Below are 27,749 nucleotides of genomic sequence, written 5' to 3' on the forward strand. Positions count from 1 at the left end.
ACCCATCAAGAGGTGGAATAGATTAGTCAGTTCTTAAATTTCATGTGTCTGAAGCAGGAAAAATGGGCAAGTGAAAAGATCTGAGTGACTGTGACTAGGGCCAAATAGTGATGGCTAGACAACTGGGTCAGTACATCTCCAAACTGGTTACCAGTGGTTAGTACTTACCAAAAGCGATGCAAGGAAAGACAACAGGTGAACCGATGTTAGGATAGTGGGTGCCCAAGACTCATTGATGTATGTGGGGAGTGATGACTAGCCCATCTGGTCTAATCACACAGAAGAGCTCCTGTAGCCCAAGTTACTGAAAAACGTAATGCTGGCCAAGATAGAAAGTTATCCAAACACACAGTGCATCACAGTTTTCTGTGTATGGGGGCATCGCTACCACAGACCGGCAAGGGTGCCCATGATGACCCCTGTGCACCACTGAAAGCATCTTCAAAGGGAACACGAGCATCAGATCTGAACCATGGAACAATGGAAAAAGGTCTGATGAACCACATTTTCTTTTACACTATCTCACAAAAGTGAGTACACCCCTCACATTTTTGTAAATATTTTATTATTTCTTTTCATGTGACAACACTGAAGAAATGACACTATCCTAAAATGTAAAGTAGTAAGTGTACAGCCTGTATAACAGTGTAAATTTGCTATACATATACATATACATATATATTCATTGTTTTCTCTGGCTAATTTGTGTTGCTCCTTCTTGACATTACCCATGATGACTCACAAGACTCAGTAATATTACACTGAACAAAATTATAAATGCAACGCTTTTGTTTTTCATGAGTTGAACTCAAAGATCTAAGACTTTTTCTATGTACACAAAAGGCCTATTTCTCTCAAACAGTGTTCACAAATCTTCGGCTGGCCACAATAAAAGGCCACTCTAAAATGTGCAGTTTTATAACACATCACAAGGCCACAAATTTTGAGGGAGTGTGCAATTGGCATGCTGACTGCAGTAATGTCCACCAGAGCTGTTGCCGTTGAATTGAATGTTAATTTCTCTACCATAAGCAGTCTCCAAAGGCGTTTCAGAGAATTTGGCAGTACATCCAACCGGCCTCACAACCGCAGACCATGTGTAACCACACCAGCCCAGGACCTCCACATCCAGCATCTTCACCTCCAAGATCGTCTAAGACCAGCCACACGGACAGCTGCTGCAACAATTGGTTTGCATAACCAAAGAATTTCTGCACAAACTTTCAGAAACCGTCTCAGGGAAGCTCATGTGCATGCTCGTCGTCCTCATCGGGGTCTCGACCTGATTGCAGTTCGTCGATGTAACAGACTTGAGTGGGCAAATGCTCACATTTGATGGCGTCTGGCACTTTGGAGAGGTTTTCACTGTACAGGGCAGATGGCAGATAGCGTGTATGGCGTTGTGTGGGTGAGCGGTTTGCTGATGTCAACGTTGTGGATCGAGTGGCCCATGGTGGCGGTGGGGTTATGGTATGGGCAGGCATATGTCATGGACAACGAACGCAGGTGCATTTTATTGATGGCATTTTGAATGCACAGAGATACCATGATGAGATCCTGAGGTCCATTGTTGTGCCATTCATCCACAACCATCACCTCTTTACACAATTCCTAGAAGCTGAAAACATCCCAGTTCTTGCATGGCCAGCATACTCACCGGACATGTCACCCATTGAGCATGTTTAGGATGCTCTGGATCAGCATATACGACACTGTGTTCCAGGTCCAGCCATTGAATAGGAGTGGACCAACATTCCACAGGCCACAATCAACAACCTGATCAACTCTATGCAAAGGAGATGTGTTGCGTGAGGCAAATGGTGGTCTCACCAGATACTGACTGGTTTTCTGAACCCCCGCCAACTCCCCCGGACCCTCCCGGACCCCACCAATACAGGTAAACTGCACATTTTAGAGTGGCCTTTTATTGTGGCCAGCCTAAGGCACACCTGTGCAATAATAATGCTGTCTTAATCAGCATCTTGATATGCCCTACCTGTGAGGTGGATGGATCATCTCAGCAAAGGAGAAGTGCTCACTAACACAGATTTAGACAGATTTGTGAACACTATTTGAGAGAAATAGGCCTTTTGTGTACATAGAAAAGTCTTAGATCTTTGAGTTCAGCTCATGAAAAGTGGAGGGGAAAACAGAAGTGTTGCATTTACAATTTTGTTCAGTATATATACCTGCAAAAAAAAAAATCAACTACCAACAAATAATTTATATGCATGTCAAATCCTAGTCTGAATCTGGAGTCATATAGTGAGGGTGGTGATATTGATTAAGTTGCTCTTGGCATGTGTGTGAATTGTTGAATATTGCTGTGAAGTGTGAATTGTGTGCATGGCAGGATTAGTACATTAAAAATAAATTCTAGGGTAACTTACTTTTGGCCTTCTATAATGTTCCCAGATAACTTCATTTCATGCATGGCTTGAAGACGACATTTCACGAGCTCTGTAGGACAAAGGGCCAATGAAGCAAATGCAGCTGCAATGGAGCCTGCAGTCGCATTGTGTAGATTACTAAAATGCAGGCACAAAGATTAAACTTCAAAACGCTCTTCTCCAACATAAAATAAATGCCAAATGTTGAAAATGTATCAAGATATACAACGGGAAACATAGTTATTTATATGTTAATTAAGATAGTAGATAGAGTGAAACGTAGATTTGTTAATTTTTCTGTTACATTTTAGTACTTTAGATTACTTTTTAGTTCAGAATAGTTTGATACATTTTTTGATAAAGGTTTTTTTATAATTAAATTATTAATTAATTAATTACTATGTTCTTTAAATGTTATTAAAACAAGAAAAATATTTATTTGTAGCATGGCTTTCATAGTTAGCACACACATACAAGATGACAAATTTATTTTATGTATAGATTCTGAGCAGGGATAACTAAAAATAAAATGATGTAAATGTACACAATTCAATTGTCAGTTATTTGTTTATTGTTTAACATTTTATTATTATTTTATTATTTATATAGCGCCATCAGATTCCGTAGCGCTGTACAATGGGATACTGAAGTACTGGGGCAGTAAAATATTTTAGAGATCAATGGTATCCCTTACCTTGAAATATTTCAGACCCTGTCAGGGACAGGGTCTCAAATATTGTCATAGAAGCAATAATACCACTCACATCATGTATACAGTAGCTGTGGCAAAAACAGATACATATATATATATATATTTGTGTAAGGGGCAAATAGCCGTATATGGAGTAAGGATCCAGCATAAGCGTAGGATAGTATAAAGGGAGCAAGTCGGTTGTGGTGTGCCGAGACCGACGATACGGTAGGCCTGTAAATAAAGAGGGCCCACCAAGGAGTAAGAAAGTAAAGTAAATAGAAAGAAAAGAGAAAGTGTTGAAATGAGGAGTGGGTGGGAGGGTCATTCTGATGCTGACCTCAAGCGATATGAGTCAGGTAAGGGGTGTCCCTTATATAGGGGAGTGAATTAATTTAAGCCCCTCCCACAAATACAGGCCAAATGGCCTTAATACTTGTGTAAGGGGCAAATAGCCGTATATGGAGTTAGGATCCAGCATAAGCGTAGGATAGTATAAAGGGAGCAAGTCGGTTGTGGTGTGCCGAGACCGACGATATGGTAGGCCTGTAAATAAAGAGGGCAAAAATGAATAATCAAAGATTTAATACAGTCAACAAATATATACAAATTAACCAGACATTTCCTTAAATGCATTACAGTATTTAATTCCTGGAAGAATTTTGAAGGTGGGAATCTAGGACCGAAAGTGGACACCATTTGTTGTGGGGTAGGATAGTATGTTATTTCTACTGTTGGTCCGTGTTGACTCGTTTCGGAATGTGGTAGAGCCAATAGGTAATGATATATGTGTTTACGTACGTGGGATCCTTGAAGACAATGATCTGTCTGAGTGGTGGTGATGGTAGTTGATTCTCTGGCCCGAGAAAGGCATAAAAGGCAATATGCATGGCTGGTAATGGCCGACTTGGTAGTATAATTGAATGGTTGTAGATCTAATAGGTCCGATAAGGATGAAAAGTTGGATGGCTATTGGTAATCTCTGAGAGTATCGTGGGGGAATGGATTCCTGAAAACCTCTGAGTATATTCTTGTCTAGTATGATAGCATGAAGTTATGGTAGTTTTGGCCATAGGTTATCCTGTGTTGTTGAATGCCTGTAAAATATATAATTAATGGTGTGTGAGATAGTTTAAGGTGGCAAAAAGAAGCAAAACCTAGGAGAAATGTTATGACACAGGTTGAGCTATGTTGTGTTCCAATGAGATTCTTTAAGCCAGGTAAAAAGCTGTGTTATGTGTTCTACAAGTATGGGATGAAAGTGCTAGATGGGATAGTGCATGCTATGCTGCATGAGTATGTCTAATCCATGATTTTGTCTCTGGAACGAAAGAGTGGCCGTGACTGTATGGGCGGCTGTAGGAAGCGTATGATGAACATGCCTGGAATATAAATGAGACAATTGTCAGCAGGGATGTATACCCCCGTCTGGTACATGAAAAAGAAATGTGATAAGTGGCCAACCAAGTGAGTTCTCCAGAAATATCATGGCCTTATGGATGAGTAGTGCCGTTTGTTGATGATATGACATGTGCCTAGTTGTCTGAGTAACAACGGATTGATGACCCTGACCATGATTTACCCTATGCCACAGCAGCTGCTACAATGGGGTAGATCTCCCAAAGGGGCTGAGGTGGTGGAAACATTTCCAAACCTGGATGCCATGGCCAACAGCTCCAAAGCAATTGTTCCAGGTAGATCGCTGCCAAACCCGTGGTAGACGCCGCATCTGACCATCTGGTTGGAGAAGTGTCAGACAATCCTGGAAGGAACATGCTTTTACCATGCCAAGTGGTTAAGAAATTCCCCCCCCATGTGCAGGTCTGCTGTTGCTGAGGTGTCTAGGGACATCCTCTGATCGTCATGTTTGAAGTGTGGAAAAAAGGGGAAAGTACTCTGGATGTGAAAGCGTGGTCTTGTAGTATGATTGAAATTAAGGAACCTGGTAGGGATTGTAGTTCCTTGCAGTTGTAAGTACTAAGCAGGAGGTAGTGATTGATGTAGTTGAGAATGTTCCCTATTTGTCTTGTGGTAACTTGCGTGTATGGATGCCGACTCAAGTCGTATGCCCAGTAATGTGATGATAGTGTCTGAGCCTTCTGTTTCTTATGGGGTACTGGGACGCCCAAGTGGTCAACCAGACTAAGCTGCCGTGAGGCTTCTAGTGAAAAATATGTTATCTTTGATCAACATGAAGTCTTCTAGATAGTGTATGACTGTAAGGCCTCTGGATATGTTATCAGAACCAGCACAGAGTATCTGCGAATATCGATAGTAGGCTAATCTGTAGCTCGAAAGTTGAGCAGGGAAAGGATTGCCCAATTTATGCCATGTAAGTGCCAGTGTGTAGGGTAGATGGTAGCCGTTTACTGCGTTGATGATATTGGTCTTACTTAACCAAGCTTCAACCCATGCTTGAGTGATAGCTGTAAAGGTAGATCAATGGTGTTGTATAGTAAGAAAACTCCTCAGAGGGTATGAGGGAGTTGAGACTTGGGGTAGCGGAGGTGTGTGGTGCCAATAAGTCTATGGTTAGTCTTTGTTTAAGGGAAGATTCCTTGTGACAATACCAATGTGTTTGTGTTTGGTGCCATGCTGTAAATGGTGGAGATTGGAAGACCCCTCTACAAATCTTGGCTATGAGTGTGCTTACAGCCAATGGTTTTGTTGTGCTGACTGTAAGTGAGGGCATGCTATATTCCTTGAAGGTGTGTTTATGATACCTGTATGGGAGCCCTTTGAAGCTCCAGAGCTTTAGTAAAACTACTACAAGTCTGGAAGGGTGATGAGTCAGTAGTGTTGAAAATGCATTAGTGTGTACAGATGGTGAGTACGTTATTTGTAAGTTGTATTGGGACACATGGTTTGTCATGTGCCCTGAACCATTTGAACATATATGCAACAGTCTATATGCAATGCAACTACTCATATCAATGGTCTCTGGTAGTTCAGAGGTGCTGGTACCTGGAGCCTGAGAGTGCTCGTCCATTTGTTTGGGACAAACTCCCTTCTGTATGGGTACCTGCACAAATAAACATCTCTACATATTCCAAATGCCAACCCAACCAATGGATGGTCAGTTCCCGATTTACCTGGAATCCCTGGATCTGACCATCACCGATACATCATCATACATATATATGCCTTGCTTCCCCAATGTGCTGGGATCATATGTGCAGGGTTAACGTCTTGTGTGTCATAAGAATTGATTGTACCAGGTAACAGTTTTGGTTGGTGCTGGTTGTAGAGTAGCGTGAGGCCCAGCCTTGTGAGAGCTGTGGTGACCAACTCGAGATTGCCAGTCTATCATAAATTTTTTCTGGCTCATGAGTTTATGAGTGAGGCTAGCATAGCCTGGGTGTCACCTGAGTTGATGTAGCTGGGCCTTCCCCTGCCTCCGTGTTGTCCGTTGATGTATGGAGGAGTTTGAATAACTCTGCTTTCTTTGCTGTAGCAGGGTAGGGGATTTGTCACCTCCTTAGGTCGGTGGTAATGTGTGGGATCTTCCAGGATCTGATTGCTGCTGGACTAGCAACATCTCCTCTGCTTGAAGGTGTATCAATTCTAGCCGGGATGCTAGGAAGAGGTGATTCTTCACCATCTTTTGGAGAAATACTTAAATAACAATAAAGATTGCAATTATTATTTGTACCCAGGGTTCTTGTACTGGCTTGCTAGCTAAGCCGTAAGGCGAAACGATTAGGCTTGGTGTTTTTTTTTTTGGTGACTGGTTTGAGAGGCTCTATCTATGCTTGGCGCGAGGGGATTTTGTGTGGCCACTGAATGTTGTGGTAGAATGTTGGCCTCTCGGTGACAGTAACCAGAAAATAGGAAGGGGAGTGACAGGTGAGGCCCTCTCTAGGATACAATGCGAGGCGGCTAGCTCATGAGTGGCCCGAAGGGTGTATGCCTCCGATTGTGAGGCGGGGTGTTGGCCTCACGGGACCACTAACCGACGCATAATGCAGAGAAAAAAGGGGGTAATACCTATTGGGCCCTAGAACCCTAATTGCCAGTACACTATTACTATTCCAGGGAAGGTAAGAGATGAATAACTACGTGAGCAGGTGTATGTACCTGGTAGTATGGTATTGAACCTGACAATCCGTATAGGTTTTTAGTAGTAACTGTAACCTGAATGGATAAAACCGTATGAAATGTGGCATAGACCAAGCTTATCTTAATACGTACAGTATATGTGAAAAGTAAAGTGCCGTGATGTGTAAATATTAAACATCGTAGCCATACTGGTTAAATATGTATCAATCTTAACCCATTAAGTGCCGTATGTACAAGTGAAAATGTGGTCTGTCCCTACCTTGTAAGTTGTATGTCCCCTTGCTAGGGGAAAGTCTGTTGTGTGAGCAGCGTGCTGTGAAAAATGTATGAACTATATTACCAGTTACGTATATACAGATGCGTCTGCTACTGTGTAATAATATATGTATTTATACCAGATGTTGATATAGTGCTTGCTATGTGAATTGTTGTATGTCTTATTGAATGGTAGGGGTCAGTGAACATGGTGTTGCAAAATGCAAGTGCACTGGAGATCTGCCGAGTGCCCTATAGGTGGCAGTGTAGTTGGATACTGATTGGTATGTGAAATGTTTGTCTGTTGACCTATAGGTGTCAGTGTTTTGGTGTTTGTAAAACCCCATGAAAATTGTCAACGTACTTGACAGACCTGTAGGTGGCAGTGTTGATAGAACCCCTGTTGGTCTTGATGTGAAATGTAAATTATTGTGAATTAAACCTGAAGTTGAGCCCGTGCTGGAGTTTAATTTATGGTTTATGGTTATGTTTAAAACAATCTTATGTGTAATTTATATTGGCTGGTAAATTGTATATGACATGTGAAGACAGTTTTGCTGTTGACCAGTAGGGGTCAGAAATGCTGATTGTATGTTAAAATACCCTTTAACCCCTTAAGGACCAAACTTCTGGAATAAAAGGGGATCATTACATGTCACACATGTCATATGTCCTTAAGGGGCTAATCCTACCGTTTGACAGATAGGAGTCAGTATAAAAGCGAAAATGCTGTAGTTAGTTTGTTTGCTTATGAAGTGAAATAAAGTCTGAGAAGCCTGTAGTATACCGATTGACCGGTAGGGTAGGCGAAAATGCCGTGGTTAGTTGGTTTGTACATGAAATGCAATAACGTCCTAGAAGCCTGTAGTACACCGAATGACTGATAGGGGTCAGTGTGTAGGTGACAAATGCAGTGGTTTGTTGGTTTGTACATGAAATGCAATAATGTCTGAGAAGCCTGTAGTACACCGAATAACCAGTAGGGGTCAGTGTGTAGGCGCAAATGCAGTGGTTCGTTGGTTTGTACATGAAATGCGATAATATCTAAGAAGCCTGTAGTACACCAAATGACCAGTAGGGGTCAGTGTGTAGACGCAAATGCAGTGGTTCGTTGATTTGTACATGAAATGCGATAATGTCTAAGAAGCCTGTAGTATACCAAAATCCGGTAGGGGTCAGTGTGTAGGTGAAAATGCAGTGGTTTATTGGTTTGTACATAAAAATGCAAAAAACGTCTAAGACGCCTGTAGTACACCAAATGACCGATAGGGGTCAGTGTGTAGGTGAAAAATGCGGTGGTTGGTTGGTTTTTACATGAAATGCAATAATGTCTGAGAAGCCTGTAGTACACTGAATGACCGGTAGGGGTCAGTGTGTAGGCAAAAATGCAGTGGTTCGATGGTTTGTACATGAAATGCGATAATGTCTAAGAAGCCTGTAGTACACCCAAAGACCAGTAGGGGGTTTAAATGAATGATATGTATGAACTTGCAATGGTTTTAGAACAGACTTGGACAAAATGCAGCCGTAAAGTGAGGACCTGACCCGTGCATGGTGCCGTGGGACTGATGCCTGGCGTAACGGGTAGGTCGAATTACAGTTTGTGAGTCACTTGGACACCATCCACGGTGATGGATTGAAGAAAGAAGGTGGTAGGCCGGAAAAGCCTGTGGCTGGATTCCTGACACAGCTCTGCTTAGAAAACCTCATGGAGTAATCAGGTAAAATGGCGTCTGGATGACCCGGAAGTGGAATTCATTCTGATGCTGACCTCAAGCGATATGAGTCAGGTAAGGGGTGTCCCTTATATAGGGGAGTGAATTAATTTAAGCCTTCTCCCACAAATACAGGCCAAACGGCCTTAATACATATAAAAGTTCTCTGTGTATGGGTATTTTAAATTAGCACTGTCACTGTCTGGGGACTTTGCAGAATTTGCATAGATTCTATCTAATGTGTTCTATCTTTATGAAATACAAATTTTTCAGGGGGAGCGGGTGTGACAGTGCCGCTTTAATTAAACCAAATTGCATAAAGTAGGTACAATGAGATCAAGAACCTGCACTATAAAGCTAGGGTATTGCAAGCTGATATTGTACCCAGTATCTCAGATCCCTCCCTTCTTTCCCCAAAAAGTTGATAGAGGGTAGAGGAGCTTGGATATTGTCATTTACAATCTGAAGACATGCGGAAGGGACATTCAGGGCTCTGATAAAGAAGCAGAGAAATTTGTTTTGCTGCAGGGTGAAAAGCAACACTGGAGCAAAAGGGATGGTAAATGGAACATTACGGGCCAAATTTAATTAGGCATTCCTTTTCACAGCAAAATTAAAGTTGCATGTGTTAACATGTTTTTAGAAAGGAAGGGGTTTATGCGATCATGTCCAATTAATTAAATTCCCTGCAATTCATCTGTGCTACCAATATTTCCTGTTTTTCTTATTTAGGACATTTATTACTTTGTGTCACACTGACCTTAGAGGTGCGTTCTTCCCTAATCCAACAACGTTGCGTACAACTCTTTGACAGAACCCATAGCTCATAAAAAGCACAGAGTTCTCCGCTATGTTGGCAATAAGTGCCGGGCCGGTCCCTTTATAGAAGCCCCTGAACCCAATCTGTTTGTACGTCTTCACTGCACAGTCCATGAGCCCTCGGTACAGGTTAGGAAATGTTTGCATCTTCACCTTGGCAGTGTCAAAGGGTTGTCCTGTTAATACACAAGCGGTGCCACCTGGAAATATAATGTCATAAAAGATGAATAAATAATAAATATAAAAAGTAAAACAATTATTTTAATGGTAATTTTAACTCGTCTGCAACATTGCAGGCCTCCCAATCATCCCGATTTTGACAGGACAGTCCTGATTTCAGGGTCCTGTCACATCATTTTGACTTTGCTTCTCTGGTGTCCCAGCAAAGAGCTGTCCCCAAAAAGCATAGAATAAGCCCACCATTAGAGTGCAACAGCGCTATCTGCATTATCCGCACTTAGTGGGCTGGCCAGCTTGATTGGCAGGCAGCCTGGTATGAGAAAATTATTTATCACTTTAACTCTCAAGCATGCATATAGTTTTGTGCTGCAACCAACTGCGTGTCACATAACCAACCAAAACACTAGTCACCACACTGCCTTTGGTTTGATTCATGTCACTGGCTGGTCTTGCAACTCAGAACATGGATATTGAGGGGTATGAACATTGTCTTTGTGACATTTGTACTTAATGACGTTATTACAGCTTGAAATATTGCCCATCACCATTCTTTGCAGATAAAGAGGGACTAGTTCATATCAGCTTACAATCTAGGTTGAAATGACATATAGCCTTGCAAAATGAAAGTATTTGGAGACAAGCTGAGAGTATAAGAGAGACCTGAGTCAAAACTAAAGTTAAAATACCAAGATATGAGCTTGCCATTTGTGTTCATTGGTGTTCAATTTACTTACAGGGAGGTTTGCTTTTAATGAGGGAGAGATATAAAGCTTAGGGGCATACCTATCAAAGTGTACAAAGAGGAGCAACTTTGTACCCGTGGCATGTGTCTGCTGGTTTCACTTGTCTCCAGGGGGATAGCCCCACATTTTGTACTTTAAACCACTTGTTAGACAGAACACTTTGATAAATAGGCCACATTGAGTTTCAAGAGACATGTCATTGGTTGGAGACAAAATAGTGGCAGCTTACGGTACACTCTAGGAGGTCAGGAGAGAGATTGAGTTGAAAGGTAGATGTGGATGGGTGTTGTTAGCATATAGTTGTTACGGGAAACCATAGAAACTAGTAAGATTCTCTGTCATGTTGGCATTCATGTGAAAAAATATTATTGAGAAGAATTCATATCCTTTTTTTATTCAAGTCCTTCTTTTAATTCTCTTTCATAACTTTCCATGTTTGAAAGCAGCCAAAGTTTAGTGAATGGATGCTCGAGATGCCGTACAGATCTGCACAGATTATTATACATTTGTATAGTAGAATCTTTCTAATCTATCTGTACTTATTGCATAAAGCCATACTGCACACCAGGGGTTTATACAATAGGTGCAGTGCTATGGAAATCAATTGATTGAGACCAGTGTCTCTTTAAAGGAACACTACAGCTTTGGGTTAACAGAGTGCCCTCTCTTTCTTACATTTATACAAGTAAAATTGGTAATCGTTCATTTTATAATGTCTCTGGGATGTTTGATTGACAACCAGGAGGGCCTTTTTCTCACTGCTTTATGTAGATGTGATAGGTTCTAATAAAGAAGCATTACTGTGCACATATATTTCCAAATTGTATTTGTAATCCTGGAGGACCAGTAAATATTATTCGACCTAGTGGGTCTTTATTTTATTTTAAAATATTGGGCAGACTAGATGGCCTGAATGGTTCTTATCTGCCGTCACATTCTATGTTTCTATGTTTATCAAGCTTGATAAAGACCTGTTAAGGTCGAAACGTTGCTGCTTTTGCCCCAATAAAGCTGCTATTTTTGTTATCCCAGAGTGCCCGGACCGTTATTTTTTTTTTTAACATATCTTGGAACGGAGGCCTGGCCCGCCCTGACTTCAGAGCACCTGGGTTATTTGGTGAGTGCGGTATCCAGTACGTCTCTACTATAAACAGACCGTCACACAGGTGTTAATGTGTCATGCCAGAAAATGTCTGGTAAATAATATGTTTGATAGCAAGTCTACAGTGCTCGCCACCAGCCGACAGAACAAATACTAATCAAGGTCAGAGCATGTCACATGTAGGGTGGCCTACACAATCACAAGTTACCTGCAGCTCCCGCTGTGAGGTCTATGGCTGCCTGAATGGTATGATTTGACTTCATGTTGTTCTTTTACCAATACGATTCTATCCCTGAGCAGCAGAAACATGCATTAACTCAAAGACAATCACATAGCAGATAAATGGTCAGAAATCTCACAGTAATACTAAAAAACTAAAAGGTTTGAGAAGAGGCTTAATTGGATATGTTCCAAAGAGATATATTAAATCTAATCATAGTCATTACAATTCCCAGATTTTACTAATAACATGACGTAAAGTCATGATTTTATTAATGACACGGAGGCTCCTATTATGCTATCTCTTTCTTACTTTATTCCTCAGCAGCAAAGAGAAAATATAACTGAAAGAGAAAAAATTTAAAATATGAACAATATATAACAGATACAACCATATCTGCCTAGTAACAGGGCAGCCAATCAGCTTATAGGAATAGTCCATAAATGTCTTGCTATGCACTTCCACTTCCTCTTCTTTGCCTTCTGAACCGAAGACCCAAACTGAAATATCCACTTCAGGAATTAACAATCTACAACATGGTAGACGTCATCACAACGAAATCAAGCTGTAAAACAGAGAAATAGGTGGTAAACTCCAAACTTAGGATCTGAGTGCAACATATCAGAACCATGCGGCCTGTATACAAACTACACCATTGTCAGAATATCATATATATCACAATACAAAGACTATACCGCATACCCAATAACAAGTAAATCATGGGTACTTACCGTGAGAGAAGAAGACCCCCCGATTGAACCAATATCGTAAATATGACCCAGACCCACGGGAGGGTGGGCGGGAATAATACTCGCCTCCGTGTCATAAATAAAATCATGACTTTACGTCATGTTATTAGTAAAATCTGGGAATTTTATTAATGACACGGAGGTTCCTATTATGCTAGTTTAAAGCTGAGCCACAACTAACGAAGAAACATGTTCAATCGGGAGGTAATACAAATCGCGGAACGTAGATTCCTTAGACCAATCTGCCGCCTTCAAATTATCATCCAAACGACATCCCATCGTAGAAGCCTTTGATGCCATGGCACCTCTAACCGAATGAGCCGAAAAGATTGAAGTATCAATCCCTGCAGCGGAAAGGAGACTCTTAACCCAACGAGCCAACGTAGTCAAGGAGACCGGGAGAAATGGTGTCCTAAAGGAAATAAACAGTTGAGACAAGTCCGATGACCTCAACTGGCAGGTCCGATCCAAGTAAACTCAGAGACAAGCCACAGGACACAGGGCATGTCTGACTGAACACCTAGGGTAGTCCACCGACTTAGAAGCCGACTTAGTCCTCCTCGAGATGTTAAATGACACACCCTCGGGGGCGAATGAGATTGCGTTCCAGTCCAAAGCTCTGACGTCCAAGACTCTCTTGCATGAAAGGAGACATAGGAGCATAACCAATTTCCATGACAACTGTTTTAGCGTTAACTTCTCATTACGGGGCCACGACTCCAAGAAACCAAGAACAACGCTAACATCCCAAAACGATGAATGCCTGGATCTCGGAGGTCTAGAGAAACGGATACCCTGGGTCCGCTGGGTCCGCTGGGTCCGCTGGGTCCGGCCTCCAACTGAAGCAGTGGGGCAGTTAGGAGTTCAGTCTGGATGCGAACAAATCCAGTTGCAACGGACCCCATAGCCGATCTATCTGTCGAAAGGTCGAAGGTAGCAGATGCCAATCTCCTGAGTCTTTCAGGTAACGCGAATTCCAATCTGCCCATTCGTTGTCCAATCCCGGGATGTGTTCGGCCGTAACCGATACAGCGCTGTGGAGGCAAAACTGCCAGAAGTCCTTTGCCAAGTTCGCCAGTTGTTTTGATTTTGTTCCACCCAGGTGATTCATATACCTGACCGCGGACACATTGTCCATGCGTAGAAGAACGCAACAATTTCCCTGAGTCGGAGATAGACTCCGAATGGCGAATGATCCCGCTAACAGTTCTAGGCAATTTATGTGCAGTCTCGACTCGACTTCGGACCATCTTCCACCTGTGGAGACACTGCCGCAGCGAGCGCCTCAACCATGTAGGCTGTCGTCCGATTCTTTTACCATATCCGGAGCGGTGCCGAAGATGGCCCAGCCGTTCCAAGCTTCCATATGGTCCAACCACCACTGCAGTTCTTCTTTGGAATCCCTGTCCAGGCTCAATTCGCTTTTGTATGAACCGCCCGACCGAAGATGGGATCCCTTCAGACGTTGTAGGGCCCGATAGTGTAGTGGACCCGGAAAAATCGCCTGAATCGATGAGGCCAAAAGACCGATCACCCTCGCCAATTGTCGCATGGATAGAGAGGTGGCTCATAGCGCACGCCTTATCTCCTTCTTCATAGACTTTAACTTGGCCTCCGGAAGGAACAAGAACTGGGCGACCGAATCGACCTCGAAACTCAGGAATTCTATCCTCTGTACCGGGGCCACAATAGATTTCTCCCAATTTATGAGGAAACCTAAGCCTTCCAGGAGATTCACCGTCCATTCCAGGTGTCTGAGAAGTTGATCGGGGGACGAAGATATAATCAGTATGTCGTCCAGGTAGATAATCATGCAGACCCCTCGAGCTCTGAGGAATGCCACTACGGGTTTCATCACCTCCGTGAAACACCATGGAGCCAAAGATAGACCAAACGGCAGACAGGTAAACCGCCACCAACGTCATTGCCACGTAAAGTGCAATAAGTCCCAGTGCTCTTCCACCATGGGTATGGTCAAAAAGGCATCTTTGAGGTCCAGTTTGACCATCCAGTCTCCTTGACGGAGTAGGTCTCTGAGACAATGAACACCTTCCATCTTGAAGTGATGGCAACGGAGGAAACCGTTGAGGTGTTTGAGGTTTATCACCGGATGGACACTTCCGCCTTTCTTGGCAACGAGGAACAAATTTCTTAGGAACCCCGGGTGGTCGTAGGGGATTTCCTGGATAGCTCGTTTGGCAGAAAGTTCCGCGATCTCCGCGGTAATCAACCCGGACTGCTCTTCCGGTAACTTCAGTTCCTGTGGGACACAAATCTGGACGGGGGAGACAACAAATCTAGGTGGAAATCCCTGACCGTATCCAGAACCCATAAATCTGTGGTGATCATGTCCCACATATCAAGAAATAGTGCTAGTCTGCCTCCCACGCTTTCCCGTAAAACCATACACACGGGGGTACTCACCGTAGGGGCGTCTGTACGAGGGCTGTCCACGACCTCCTCGATTCTGCCACGGTCTCCCGCATGAGGAAAAAAAGGGCGCGCGCTTATAATCCTGATAGGCACGAGGGGCAGTAAAGGAACCTCTGTGAGTCCGTGAAGGACCTCGATTTCCACGGCCCGGCGGACGGCTCCTATACCTCCCGGCCCCATGGAAAACCTTTGGGCCAAAAACACGCTTCAGGTTTGACTGGGCCTTATCTAGGGCAGTGAAGGTGCATACAAAGGAGCCTAAATCTTTAACAAAAGACTCCCCAAAGAGCATACCCTTGGCTGAAGCACCCGTTTTTTTCACCGCTAGATTCACCAACTTGGGCCCAATTTTGAGCAAAATCGCCTTGCGGCGCTCAGCCGACATGGCAGTGTTCGCGTTGCTGAAAAGGCAAATCAACCACTGGACCCACCCGATTGCTTCATCGAAGTCAAGGGGTTTGTTCCCTGCCTTAGCCGCCTCCAAAAGCTCATAAAGCTTGGCAGCGGGTCCCAGGGTGTCCAGAATCTTGTCCTGGCAATTATGGAGTGAAAACTCCAGTCCCTTTCTGGGTTTCCAACCCGTTTTTGCCAGCAACTGGGTAATTTGAGGATCAACCTCTGGCGTCTTGCACGACGCATCAGGCATTGAAGGCCTCGGGCACTTAGCCCTCAATTTACTGCGCCCCTCCTTGGATAGAGGGGTACGCATACGTAGTGCTAGATAACTGGCAATGTGCGCGGGCGGGTCCCATTCCGCCGAGCGAGGATGGCGAAGGTCATCAGGATTGAACAGGGGGTAACCCTAAGGATCACATATGTCCTGCCCCTCACCTGGAGGAAGCGCCGAAGGGTCAAACCCCGCCTCATCGCCGGAGCCCCCTTCCTCATACGAGGCGTAGTCAGGGGCATCCGAGTCCGTCTCCCCACTCTGATCGTATCCGATCCATCATCACCACGGGCACGCGCCCGTTTCCACTTTCTGGCCGATTTTGCCTGGCCAGCGGCTATCTTGCGCAGTAACGCGCCATCTTGGACGGCCATAGGCACGTCAGTCAGGGCAGGTAACACCTGCATCACATCGGGAGAGACGTGCTTAGTCTTTGCCTGAGCCTTGCGACTCGCCTGGGGCTGTAGTACAGGCTGGGGAGTGGGCAAAAGAGAAGGGGCCAGGGGCTGTGTCAACACCTGCTGAATGGTATGAGACAGGGACGAAGACACAGTCCCCATGGCCGAGGCCAGCGCCCTCTGCATGGTGGAATTAATGAGGGCCTGGAACTCCTGAAATGGAGTGAGGCCCATCTCCCCAATGGTAGGGGTCTGTAAAGGATCCATACTGGGATAATAGGGGCTATCAGACCCTTCACCTCTAACCTGCATAGTTTGCAGAGCAGAGAAACACCAGTCTAAGGTAAGTAGAACTGTACCTTTAAATATATATTCACAGGGCAAGTGCAGGGTAACAAGGCACCCTAACAGCAGAAAGACAGACTAAATGGGGAAGAAACAACTAACCTAAACAGAGAGGGTTGAGTAACCCATAGAGGAAATACCTTACAGTAAATAAAAACGAGCAGGGAGAGGTACAGGGAGCCGGCCGCCGAGTAACACCAAACCACGTGTTCGCTGAAGGCAAAAGATGGCCGCCGCATGCAGGGTGCGCCGCGGGTGCCTCAGAGCTCCTCCTCCGTCAATGGCTGGGGAGGGCGTGCACCAGACGTGGCCGGGAACTCCCTCGCACCAGCGGGTGCGAGGAGACCGATCGGGCCGGCTGATAACGCGGCTGCACACGCGGCCGCGAGGGAAGGGAGGGGGAACCAAGGAGCAGAAAAGCTCCAAGTGAAAAACGTCCCCTGCTAGCCCGGGACTCTTGCCTGCAAAGGAACAGTGCAGAACAGGCAGGGAAAACCGGGCAGAGCGCAGGGGATGGAAAAACACACAAATACAAGTGCAAAATACAGTAAAAACACAGAAACACGTGAAAAACAACAGTTAGACATCAAAATATTAATCTAGTAAAATGCTACAACAGGTAAACAATACTGGTACATATTGTTCATATTTTACATTTTTTCTCTTTCAGTTATATTTTCTCTTTGCTGCTGAGGAATAAAGTAAGAAAGAGATAGCATAATACTCGCCTCCGTGTCATTAATAAAATTAAAATAATAATTAGGGAGAAGCAATGTGTTAGAAGACAGACTGACTATTCACTTAATGACTAATTTTGGGGAATTGATCAGAAAATCATAAATATTAAACCCTAAACCACACTAAAAAAAATATAGTTTATTCACTAAAAACATAAATGCAAACACTATAAATTATAGAGAGCTGAAGACAAAGTTGCACATATTTGGTCAAAATAGTTATAACAGCCTCGGCTGAGATGTTTTTCTGTATTGTCAATTTTGGCCTAAATTTTGCAATTTGGTTTCCAATTCAGCACTATTACCTTTCCGTGAATCACAGGTAGCAGCTGCTAACTAATACTTAATACTAAGTTGGTTTAAAGCATTGCTTTAGTGGAGCTTGTTAAAATCTATTCTTAACCCCTTAAGGACACATGACATGTGTGACATGTCATGATTCCCTTTTATTCCAGAAGTTTGGTCCTTAAGGGGTTAAAACACATTTAAGGCCTCAGATGAGGTTTTAAAGAATTAGCACAATAGGCTCTAATAATTAATTACGGTTTATTTATTGATTATTGATTTTTCAGGTCATATTTTACTTTCTACATTCTAGTGTATGGTTGTGAAAGAAAAACACAAGTAAACATTGCAGGTTTGCTTATCACAGTTGGCAGGTGTATGCAAGTACAAGTTCATTTTGTCACCTGGCAGAACTCGTGATTATTTTAACATCTCTTGCCATGAGATAGTCATGAGACAGTAGAGACATTCTATGCGAATCAGTATTACTGTGTTAATGTATTCAATAGTCAATATAACAGCCGTTACAATTCTAAAAAAAAAAACTACTTTTCTTCCACAGTATTCAGCCTCAAAAAGACCTCATGAGATTTCGTATCCACCAAATATACTGATCCCCGATAATTACTGGCATAACAAAAATACTGTCCACTCTTCAATTCAGTAGAGAATACAAAGTATACCTTCTATTTTTTCCAATAAAAACTATAACAAAACAACAAAAAACAAAATATGAATCTATCTATCTATCTATCTATATATCTATATAGATAGATAGATAATATATATATATATATATAATATATATTATATATAGATAGATATATAATATATATATATATGTATATATATATATATATTATATATCTATCTATATGTCTACCTCTCTATAATAAATATATTATATTTATGTATCTATCTATCTATATATATATATATATAGATAGATAGATACATAAATATAATATATTTATTATAGAGAGGTAGACATATAGATAGACGATAGTTAGACAGACAGATAGATAGATAGATAGATAGATATAGATGGATAGATGCTCTACCATTCTATCTTGAGCATGCCTCCTGTTTTTCTGCAGGAGATTCTTCATCTCCTTCCTTGCAGATTATGTATGCCCATCATTGCATTGTTTATCTGTTATCTTCAGAGGATTCCAGATCTATCTCCCTGCAGAAGTGAAGGAATGCCCAAGCAAGTATTTGCTCGTATGGCATTTCTGTATAGATGCCCAAGTGTGCGTGAGCACGGCCAAGGCATCATGATGCAGCAAAGTCACACAATGGAGAAGTGAAGCGGTGGTAATTCGTTTTTTTTACGTACCTAGGCTGCTTTGTGCACCCTGGTAAATGCTGTTTACTGGGTGACTGAACAAGGCGCTCTCACGTCCATAGAAGTGACAATTCCACAATTATACTTATAGTTTTTCAAAGCGTTATAAAACAAATTACAATTAAATCAGGTTAAATTCATTTTGAATTCCTGGTAATTCTCATTGTTGGTCTCCAGTACCATTTCAATGTACATATGATGTTCTTTCTAATTGCACTTGGAGAAATAGCATCTCTTAACTGCTATTTACAACCTCTTCTATGGCACCCGTCACCAAACTGTTCAACTCATGGACATATTTCTGTTTTGATAAAAATAAATATATGATGTTGGCACTCAGCAATGGAGTAGGTGCAGGTATTGAGATCACCCTTTTGTTTTTGTTTTTTTAATTCTTTATTTTTGTTGTGCATACAGGGAGTGCAGAATTATTAGGCAAATGAGTATTTTGACCACATCATCCTCTTTATGCATGTTGTCTTACTCCAAGCTGTATAGGCTCGAAAGCCTACTACAAATTAAGCATATTAGGTGATGTGCATCTCTGTAATGAGAAGGGGTGTGGTCTAATGACATCAACACCCTATATCAGGTGTGCATAATTATTAGGCAACTTCCTTTCCTTTGGCAAAATGGGTCAAAAGAAGGACTTGACAGGCTCAGAAAAGTCAAAAATAGTGAGATATCTTGCAGAGGGATGCAGCACTCTTAAAATTGCAAAGCTTCTGAAGCGTAATCATCGAACAATCAAGCGTTTCATTCAAAATAGTCGCAAGAAGCGTGTGGAAAAACCAAGGCGCAAAATAACTGCCCATGAACTGAGAAAAGTCAAGCGTGCAGCTGCCAAGATGCCACTTGCCACCAGTTTGGCCATATTTCAGAGCTGCAACATCACTGGAGTGCCCAAAAGCACAAGGTGTGCAATACTCAGATACATGGCCAAGGTAAGAAAGGCTGAAAGACGACCACCACTGAACAAGACACACAAGCTGAAACGTCAAGACTGGGCCAAGAAATATCTCAAGACTGATTTTTCTAAGGTTTTATGGACTGATGAAATGAGAGTGAGTCTTGATGGGCCAGATGGATGGGCCCGTGGCTGGATTGGTAAAGGGCAGAGAGCTCCAGTCCGACTCAGAGGCCAGCAAGGTGGAGGTGGAGTACTGGTTTGGGCTGGTATCATCAAAGATGAGCTTTTAGGGTTGAGGATGGAGTCAAGCTCAACTCCAAGTCCTACAGCCAGTTTCTGGAAGATACCTTCTTCAAGCAGTGGTACAGGAAGAAGTCTGTATCCTTCAAGAAAAACATGATTTTCATGCAGGACAATGCTCCATCACACGCGTCCAAGTACTCCACAGCGTGGCTGGCAAGAAAGGGTATAAAAGAAGAAAATCTAATGACATGGCCTCCTTGTTCACCTGATCTGAACCCCATTGAGAACCTGTGGTCCATCATCAAATGTGAGATTTACAAGGAGGGAAAACAGTACACCTCTCTGAACAGTGTCTGGGAGGCTGTGGTTGCTTCTGCACGCAATGTTGATGGTGAACAGATCAAAACACTACCAGAATCCATGGATGGCAGGCTTTTGAGTGTCCTTGCAAAGAAAGGTGGCTATATTGGTCAGTGATTTGTTTTTGTTTTGTTTTTGAATGTCAGAAATTTATATTTGTGAATGTTGAGATGTTATATTGGTTTCACTGGTAAAAATAAATAATTGAAATGGGTATATATTTGTTTTTTGTTAAGTTGCTTAATAATTATGCACGGTAATAGTCACCTGCACACACAGATATCCCCCTAAAATAGCTAAAACTAAAAACAAACTAAAAACTACTTCCAAAAATATTCAGCTTTGATATTAATGAGTTTTTTGGGTTCATTGAGAACATGGTTGTTGTTCAATAATAAAATTAATCCTCAAAAATACAACTTGCCTAATAATTCTGCACTCCCTGTATATTTATCACAGGCAGGTTAGAGGTGCCCCAAAAGCAGTTCTCCAACTTTTTCCCACGCTTAACATGCGGGGCACAGTATGAACAGGCACATTTTTAATAATAAGTAGTAACAGTCGCTTGAGTAGGTAGCTATATGGTTAGTTTAGGCTAGATCTATGCATTGGCTGTGCTTTTGATATCTAAACAGTATTGGCTTACAACATACATTGTGAGAACAATCCAAAGCGTTATGATTAAGCATGCAGAGATTATACAAGCTATGCAAACCAACCCAAAAGTAAACAACACAAGAGCAGCGTCCGCATTGAGATTATACTTCGCTTGTCTAAAATGTCCACCCCATGTTGGTCTCATGTCTGCTCGGCGATGGTCCGCGTCCGCATGCTGGGCAGCCCGTCAGTGTGCATTGCAGTGCAGCTTGCCACAATGGGGTGAAAGGTTGATGACTCTGGCAATAGTGATAGTCCCATTGGGCGTCCGTGTAGGGAGGTGATGTTTCCTTCTTGGGGCATTTGTTGCCCAGACTGGTGCCTGTCTTGGATAAGAGGAGAGTCCCAGCATGGTGGCTTTAGGTCATCAGGTCTTTTGTTTCCACTCCCCTGCTGGAGGCTGAGTGGCATGGCAGGGTAGTCCAAGGCCTTGTTTCATGTCCCATTTTGGCTGACTTGCGCAGCTTCGGCACTTAATCGCCAGTTCCCGCTCATTCTGAGTCGGCTATCCGCCTGTGTGGTATCAGGATAGGAGGTTGCGTCCGGCCGTTCTCGCGCCAGAGTTGCCTGCCCGAGCGGTCTCCATAATGCTTGACGGGGATCGCCCCGCCGAGGGACTAAAACCTTGCGGCAAGCCTCTCCTCGGGACCAGGGCTGCTTCTAGCACCGGGGCACAGCTGCCAGTTGTCGGGTAAGGATGTTGCTGGTTTTTAGGGGCTAAAATTGGGTAGCTGTTCAGGAGCTATTCCACTGTGCGTCCGCTCAGCATGGCGGTCCGGCCCCGTCCCGGTCACCCTTTTGTTTTAACCTCCAAAAATAAAATCAATAGAAAGGAATACCGCACTCTAATTGATGCCAAAATAGGTATATTTGAAATATATTCAAAAGGCAATAAATATTACAATAGCACTGTGAAGGGAAAACTAACAACACACACAGAGTAACTATGTACATTCATAGAGCCCATCAATCACCTGAACAGTACCTATGGTTCATGATGTACATAACCAGCTGAACACAAATACTTTACACCAAGTTTAAATCAGTAAATAGTAGTTCAATCATTCATGCACAGATGACAGTAATCACTGTCAATGACACTGGTGGATTCAGCCTCTAATTCATAAAGATAAGAATATATGTATATATATAGTCTAGTAAAAAAAAAAAGCAAAAAATGGAAAAAAAATGAACAAAAATGCAAAAAAGAAAAATGGGAAAAAAAGAAAAATAATGAGAAAAGGAACGAAAAAAAAAAGAAAAAATACACAAATATATTTTAAAATGTATGTATATAAAATCCACTGATTAGAATGGATATAACTATTCCATATATATGATAGTAGAAAAAAATTGATGGGCTCTATGAATGTACATAGTTACTCTGTGTGTGTTGTTAGTTTTCCCTTCACAGTGCTATTGTAATATTTATTGCCTTTTGAATATATTTCAAATATACCTATTTTTGCATCATTTAGAGTGCGGTATTCCTTTCAATTGATTATATTCCTGTTTTGCATAGCTCCAGGAAAAGTTATGTTTTAACTTTGCCACTATTTATAAAGAAAAAAAAAAAATGAAATAACAGTTATTCATTCAAGCGTGAATTGACAGAATTCTAAATGCGTTCACATTCATGTTTGAATTTTGGGCAAAAAATAGCCAAACTGATAACATAACTGACAGAAAGGTTTGCTTTGAATACATTCTAAATGTCTGACAGCTCACACTTTAGTAAATAGCCCTATTGGTGTAATTTTATTATGGCTCGAATGTTCCTTTAGGCCTATGTTTACAAATAAGTTAATTAATTGAGCCCCCCCCAAAAAGACATAAAATGTATTGTTGCCATTAGATCACAAAAAGGCGCATTGTTTAGCAGGAGGTACATATAATAAACGTTTTAACAGAAATGCAGGACAAAGTCCCATACTCACTGGTTTAGCGTTTAACATCAAGTTTCTGTTAGCACTGCCTGGCTTGGAATGACAGCACAGCTTTGTACTCCATGAATCAGAGTTCTTGTGATTGACTCGGACAATCTGTCTGTTTGTTTAGTGTCCTAATCCCTGCCACTATGATGATACTTTCACCCTGTCTGCGTACATGTCCCATTGTGGCCCTTTCACAATACACCTTTCTCCTGTTATTTTAGCATTACAGATTTATGTAAACTTCATTTCCCATAATTACCAACCTGTCTTTAGGCTCCAGGCTGGCTAAGCATCATGGGAAATATGGTCCACAAACATCTGCAGCGCCAATGTTAGACATCCATTTTCTAGAGGTTTATCTCAAAAGCTCCAAATGTTTTGTTCTGTAAGGTCTTTTTGTTATTTTTTCTTAATTTTTTCTTAATGTATCTTTGCTTTATTATTTTGAAATATGCGAATATTACAAATGTATTTACATGACATGCGCACAGTCGATTATTCGGCAGGTGCGCTGTTTACCCCAACCCCCCAATAACTTACAGACACCGTATTTCTGTTGGAATAAAAAAGTCCACAGCTTTATTTATTATTATAAACAAGGTAACAAATTGGGGTCATTGCCACAAAAGTAAATATACCTCCACCCCCCACCGTACATAAATTACCCCCGGCAATGACCCCGCCAATAACAATAAATAACATTATAAATAACAAATAACACATAACACATGGCCTACCAAAGAGGCCCCATATCCATAACTTTTTAAACTGTAGGGGTGTACCGAGACCCCCCTACACCACCTGGTTCGGAGCCACCGATGAGCTCGAACCCACAAACCATTTCACACTCCAGTTTAATCCAGCCTAACCAATTTATACTCCTCCTACCTTCCAATTACCCAAGCCCTATCCCGCCGCTGTGACCAAACGGGAACTCCAAAACAACAGGGAGGGTGGGAGGGACAATTACCAGGTAAGTGTCAGTTTAGTTAAAATGTCCCTTAGTCATAAAATGGCCGCTTAATATACTCCTATAGTCCAACCCCCATTTACCAATAACCACACCCCTTTAACTGGTTACTCCCCTGCCTACTCCTGGCTCTGTCAAGGCCCACTCCCCTGACTGCGCTGTTCCATGGGCTACATGACATGCGCACAGTCGATTATTCGGCAGGTGCGCTGTTTACCCCAACCCCCCAATAACTTACAGACACCGTATTTCTGTTGGAATAAAAAAGTCCACAGCTTTATTTATTATTATAAACAAGGTAACAAATTGGGGTCATTGCCACAAAAGTAAATATACCTCCACCCCCCACCGTACATAAATTACCCCCGGCAATGACCCCGCCAATAACAATAAATAACATTATAAATAACAAATAACACATAACACATGGCCTACCAAAGAGGCCCCATATCCATAACTTTTTAAACTGTAGGGGTGTACCGAGACCCCCCTACACCACCTGGTTCGGAGCCACCGATGAGCTCGAACCCACAAACCATTTCACACTCCAGTTTAATCCAGCCTAACCAATTTATACTCCTCCTACCTTCCAATTACCCAAGCCCTATCCCGCCATAGCAAGAGACTTGACCCCTTAATGTCTCGAGCGACCCCCACCACACATAAATAGGGCTTTGGAAATACCCTCCTGGAAACCTAAGTTTAATAGATCGCACCCCACATCAGACAGGTGCACACCATCCCGCCTAAAATAACCGGGCAACCCGCCCTCCAATTCAAAGTGCCTCACTGGGACCCCCCCTATTCTCCTAATAAAGACAGACATGGCCTTATTTACTTTACCACGGCAACGTGCCACAGCCGCCGGGTCCCTGGCATGCCTCCAGTTCAACCGCGGCACCATTTCAGACCACACTATTGTAACTCCTGGGACCAGAGCCCTCACCCTATCCAGGTCTCTCTTCATTCTCCTGACCAACACCTTCTGGGGGACCAAACCTAAGTCATTGCCCCCACCGTGAATCAACAGTATATCTGGGGCAAACCCCCTGGACAACATCCCAAAAATTTCACCACTTATACTCTGCCAGCTGAAACCCCGAAAACCAAACCACCGAAGGTCCACTGTGTCCAGAAGAAAACCCAGTTGTGTGCCTTGTCTCCGAACTGCGGCCCTCTTCTCCGCCCAGTAGACAAACGAGTGACCCACCAGCCAAGCGACCAAGCCTGAAAGGAAACAAATTCAGTTAACCGGCAGAGCACCCTTTTCCCACATCCACAACATTCCATTCACACCAACCTTTCCGGCCTTACATATGCACGGAACCTGATGGATTCCCATCTCCCAATCTGCTTTATCCGCTCCTCCCCCAGCCCGAGACGCGCCGCCTCAGTCGCAGCCCCGATACGGAAGGAGTGCGTACCAAATTGTCCGGGCTGCAAGCCCAATCTCGTCAACCCCATGCGGAAGACTCGCAAGAACTGAAAGCGCGACAGCGCCTTCCCATCCTCGTGAATCAGGAAGCAACCACCAACCTGCGGGCGAACCCGTAAAAACACGTCCCCACACGCTACCGGGCACACCGGGGACCCTGGTAGTGAGGACAGGACAACATTCTTACCCTTTCCGAAGACGTCCGTCTTCGAGCGCCGGAGCCAAATCACGACCTTGTCCTGTTCTATAGCCACATCCTCATACCGGAGGCCCGATGCCCCCGACCTATTGGCGCTCACCAATTCGCCAATACGAAAAGCCCCAAAGAAAGCCCACACGAAAGCCACAGAGAACAAAGTTACTTCAAATGCCGAACTACACACTTCGTTCAACAACCCCACCAACCCTTGAAGGGTGGCAAAGGACACAGGCCTCCTCGTATCCACAGACCTCCTGCCCTTCTTGAAACCCTTTAAAGTTTGCTTCACCAAGAAATGTTTCGTCAAGTCTTCCCACCCGTTAAACTTGAACAGGAAGGCTAACGCAGACATGTAGCGCTCCACCCTAGAAGGGGACGACCCACCTGCCACCAACCTGCAAAGAAGCCACAACAGTGTGTCCAACCTACCAGCTGCAGGACAACATTTCCTCCCATTCACACCAAACCTTAGTATAAGCGGTCCAAGTCCCCGGCGCCAGTGAGCTCCTTATGTATCGCCCAAGCACAACGTCCCGAGCCGCCACATCTCCTCCGGGCATGCCTGCCCTGTCGCTTGTGCGTCCGGCGCTGCTTCCCGGAACCGCACCCACTGTGAACGAGACAGAGCGTCAGCGACCACGTTCAGCAGGCCCGGCACGTGCCGTGCCCGGAAGACAATGTTCCAAGACATACACAAGAGCACTAGCTGCCGCAACAACCTAACCACTGGCAGGGACGAAGCCGATAGACTGTTAATTACCTGTACCACTGCCATATTATCAGAGTGGAAGATAACTTTCTTGTCCCTGAGCTCCTCGCCCCATAGTGACACCGCTACCACAACTGGAAAAAGCTCCAAAAAGGCGAGGTTCCGAATCAAGGGGCTCTCGGACCAAGCCTCAGGCCAAACCTCGGCACACCACTTGCCCCCAAGGTAAGCCCGGCCCGGCGTCGCCAGATGCCTTCATCGCATCCCTGAAAAACACCCGTCCGTTAAACTCAGTGAGGAAGCGGTCCCATATGTCCAAGTCCTCTCTCATACCAACCGACACCCTGATGTAATGACTCGGCAGACGGACACCACAGGTAGCCCTAGCCAGCAATCTACAAAAAACTCTTCCCATAGGGATCACCTTACAAGCGAAATTAAGGCTGCCGAGCAAGGACTGCAGTCCCCGCAGCGTAACTTTCCTAGCGCCCTTTATCGCGTGCACCTGCTGGCGGAGCACCCTCAACTTCTCCTCCGGCAGCCTACATTCCCCCACGACCGAGTCGATTTCCAGCCCTAAAAAACTCAGACACTCGGTCGGGCCCACTGTCTTGTCCTCAGCCAGAGGAATCCCAAACTGTTGGGCTAACCTCTGGAACACCCGCAGTATTTGGGCACATCTGTCGGACCCAGCCGGGCCCACACACAGAAAGTCGTCCAGGTAATGGACCACCGTACCCCCGCCCGATTCCCTGCGCACTACCCACTCCAGGAACGTGCTAAACTTTTCGAAATACGCACATGAAATGGAGCAACCCATGGGTAGGCACAGGTCCACGAAAAACTTACCCTCAAAAAGGCACCCTAACAAATGGTGACAGTCTGGGTGGATAGGAAGGAGCCGGAATGCTGCCTCCACATCCACCTTCGCCATCAAAGCCCCTCGCCCTGCTCTCCGAACCAACTCGACAGCATGGTCGAATGATGCATACGATACGGAGCACAGGGCCTCATCGATATCATCATTTACTGACGCCCCTTTCGGGAATGATAAATGATGAATCAACCTAAACTTACCCGCCTCCTTCTTGGGGACTACCCCCAGCGGGGATACCCTCAAGTCAGGCAGCGGCGGAGCCTCGAACGGCCCAGCCATCCTACCCAGTTGCACCTCCTTCAGCAACTTGTCCCTCACA

At 43.8% G+C, this 27,749-nt stretch overlaps 2 protein-coding genes across 2 annotated transcripts in view; both read right to left on the reverse strand.

Moving 5' to 3' along the window:
* LOC134570900 (mitochondrial ornithine transporter 1-like) overlaps nt 1–12,253 on the reverse strand; it is a 30,645-nt gene extending 18,392 nt beyond the window's left edge. The window contains exons 1-3 of the mRNA XM_063428898.1: nt 12,163–12,253; nt 9,871–10,129; nt 2,391–2,528 (exon numbers count right to left, since the gene is read on the reverse strand). Of these exons, the coding sequence (XP_063284968.1) occupies nt 2,391–2,528; nt 9,871–10,129; nt 12,163–12,217 (452 nt within the window). The 5' untranslated portion in view covers nt 12,218–12,253. The remainder of the gene's footprint in view (nt 1–2,390; nt 2,529–9,870; nt 10,130–12,162) is intronic.
* LOC134570919 (mitochondrial ornithine transporter 1-like) overlaps nt 1–27,749 on the reverse strand; it is a 184,756-nt gene that overhangs the window by 72,543 nt on the left and 84,464 nt on the right. The window lies entirely within an intron of this gene.

The sequence above is a fragment of the Pelobates fuscus genome, chromosome 1 (assembly GCF_036172605.1).
Source record: "Pelobates fuscus isolate aPelFus1 chromosome 1, aPelFus1.pri, whole genome shotgun sequence".
Taxonomy (NCBI): Eukaryota; Metazoa; Chordata; class Amphibia; order Anura; family Pelobatidae; genus Pelobates; species Pelobates fuscus.